Source organism: Solanum verrucosum, unplaced genomic scaffold (assembly GCF_900185275.1).
Source record: "Solanum verrucosum unplaced genomic scaffold, falcon-dt-bn FXZP01000210.1, whole genome shotgun sequence".
Classification (NCBI taxonomy): Eukaryota; Viridiplantae; Streptophyta; class Magnoliopsida; order Solanales; family Solanaceae; genus Solanum; species Solanum verrucosum.
The window spans coordinates 2,700,551-2,703,363 of record NW_026020045.1 but is presented as its reverse complement, the minus strand read 5'-3'; the positions used below and the strand labels follow the sequence as shown (position 1 = coordinate 2,703,363).

General features: G+C 42.0%; 1 protein-coding gene across 1 annotated transcript; it reads right to left on the bottom strand.

The window, feature by feature from the left end:
• Positions 1-548: 548 nt before the first annotated feature.
• Positions 549-1,840, bottom strand: LOC125821796 (uncharacterized). Its single transcript, XM_049501162.1, has 3 exons — positions 1,213-1,840; positions 987-1,128; positions 549-927 (listed from the first exon to the last, which is right to left on the bottom strand). The coding sequence occupies exons 1-3, from the start codon at positions 1,838-1,840 to the stop codon at positions 549-551; spliced, it is 1,149 nt and encodes a 382-aa protein (XP_049357119.1).
• Between the last annotated feature and the right edge of the window lie 973 nt (positions 1,841-2,813).

The following is a 2,813-nucleotide window of genomic DNA, read 5'->3' as shown; positions in this document are numbered from 1 at the left end:
GACTTTTGCTTTGTCAACTTCCAACCCTTGCTGCGACACTTTATGCCCAAGAACAATGCCTTCTTTCACCATGAAATGACATTTCTCCCAATTTGGGACTAGATTAGTTTCCACACACCTTTGAAGCACTCACTCTAAATGTGTCAAGCATCTTCGAATGTGTCCCCCACGAGTGAGAAATCATCCATGAAAACTTCTAGAGAGTCCTCAACCATATCTGCAAAGATGGATGACATGCATCGTTGAAAAGTGGCCGGTGCATTACAAAGTCTGAATACCATCCTTTTGAATGCAAAGGTCCCATAAGGGCATGAAAGTGGTTTTCTCTTGATCTTCTGGTGTGATAGATATTTGGTTGTATCCAGAGTATCCATCCAAAAAATAATACCACCCTCTCTTTGATAACCTGTCAAGCATATGGTCCATGAAGGGCATTGGAAAATGGTCTTTTTCAGTCCATGCATTTAGCTTTCGATAATCCTTGCACACCCTTCATCCTGTTACAAGTCTAGTCGGCACAAGCTCTCATCTAGCATTTGGGACCACTGTTATGCTAACTTTTTTGGTACGCATTGCACTGGGCTGACCCATTTGATCTCTGAAATAAGATAGATTACTCCTGCATCAAGCATCGGGGGGTTCAACCTTCGCTGATGCTCAACATTGGGTCTGCATTCACTGTCCAGCCAAATCTTATAGGTGCAGATACCAGGCGAAATGCCCACGATATCAGCTATGGTCCATCCGATCGCCTTTATGTGCTTCTGCAATACTTCAACAAGCACTTTTACCTGCCTTTCACTCAGATTTGCTGCAATAATCACTGGCAGAGTGTTGTTAGTTCCCAGGAAAACATACTTGAGATGGGATGGGAGTACTTTCAGCTCTAGAGTTGGCGGCTCTTTAATTGATGGCTTTGCAGGTGGGCTGCATCGATTTTTAGGTCGATCTCTAACTTAATTGGATTTCGTGCATGTGCTCCTAACCCTGTTAGGGCTACGATTATTTCATCATATTCCTGAATTTCCGAATCGTCATGATTTGCAAGTATTGACTCAAGAGGCTTATTCTTGCGCAGCAGATGACTCACACTTGCCACTGTCTCATCTATAACATCTTCAGTAGACACTACATGGATATCACTTAGTTGCTTCATGGATTTTCAGATGTTGAAAGTTACCTTATCGTCATTCACACGGAATTTCAACTTACCGCTTTCAGCATCTACTAATGCTCTGCTAGTTGCTAAGAATGGCCTTTCCAAAATAATGGGGAGCTCAACATCAATGTCACAGTCTAAAATCACAAAGTCAGCTGGAAATATAAACCGATCCACTTTGACCAAGATATCGTAGAGGATCCCAACAGGATGTTTGATGTATCGATCTGCCATGAGAAGTCTCATGGTAGTTGCCTTTGGTTCTCCCAATCCAAGTTGCTTGTACATGGCGTATGGCATCAGGTTGATGCTTGCTCCTAGGTCACATAAAGCCTTGGCAAATTGGAGCATTCCAATAGTACATGGGATGGTGAAAGAACCAGGGTCGTTCCTTTTAGTAACTATCTCCTTTGTCATGATCGCACTGCAACCATGAGAAACTTCAATCGTTTTATAATCCAAGATCCTCTTCTTGGTGACTAACTCTTTCATGAATTTAGCATACCCTGGCTTCTCCAACAATGCTTCCACCAAAGGAAGGTTGATGGACAACTTCTTGAACACAGACAAGAATTTTGTAAACCTCTCATCTTCATTCTTTTTTTTCAAACGCTGGGGAAAAGGTTGATGTATTTTGGGTAAGGGTTGTATTATTTTTGAAGTCTCATTGTGTTGATTCATTTCTTCTTATGCTTTCTTGCCGATGTTTTGATGATCGGTGACTTCTGCTTCTTCCTCACCCTGATTTTCCTCACGTTCTTCTCCTTCGTTACCTATCGCTACCTTCCCCTATGGGTAATTACATCCATCTCTTCTTCCTCATTTTCCTTTAGCATCTTGGTTGGTAGTTGAGCCGATAGGAGATTCAATTGACCTTTTAGCATCTTGATGGCATTAGCATGAGAGAGTTCACCTTGTTATTTAGTGAAGAAAAATCATCTCTCATTCCTTTTAGCAAATCATAAGAACTTTCAACTTTCTCAAGAATTTGTGTCAGTAGATCATTCACCCTAGGGCTATTGTCACTCCCCTTTGATGTCGGGCGGTCACTCAGTTGAGTTTGGTCTTCTTCATAATAGTCATGCTTAGTCCACTATTGGAAATATCGCCTAGGTCCTTCACCTCTAGGGTGGTTCCAACCTTGATTTCCAACCCGCGATTAATAGTGCGGGTGGAAACCCTCCTCATTCCGTCTGTGGTTCCGACCTTGATTCCCTCTCGATTTCAAGTTATCGAAAAAAGAACCCTCTTCTGCGCGTAACACTTCACAGTTGCCTTTCATGTGCTCTTGTAGATATTCCATCTATGACAACATCTTTTTGATGTTTTCATCCCTGTCTTTTTCTTTATCGAGTTGCTCTTGCGTCAGCCTGAAACATAGATGGGAGACCTGATCTTCTTTGGTGTACCAAGCTTGATTTACTTTCTCCATACCATCTAGGAGAAATGAAGCCACCTCAAAGGGTTGTAGCATTATGCCGCCTTGGACCAATTGATCAGCTATCCCTTTGTTGACTGAATCAAGACTTCGGTAAAAATATTGGAGTAGCAACTCACTTGGCAGCCCATGTGTTGGGCATTTCCACAAAGACCTCTTATATCTAATCCACGACTCATGAATTGGTTCTCTCACTTTTTGTTTGAAATTCTGAAT

Coding starts and splice junctions, on each gene's coding strand:
- LOC125821796 (XM_049501162.1), bottom strand. CDS start 1,840: ATGAATCAACACAATGAGACTTCAAAAATAATACAACCCTTACCCAAA. Junction 1,129..1,212: donor ATTAGTAGATGCTGAAAGCG/GTAAGTTGAAAT, acceptor ATATCCATGTAG/TGTCTACTGAAGATGTTATA. Junction 928..986: donor ATAATCGTAGCCCTAACAGG/GTTAGGAGCACA, acceptor AAATCGATGCAG/CCCACCTGCAAAGCCATCAA.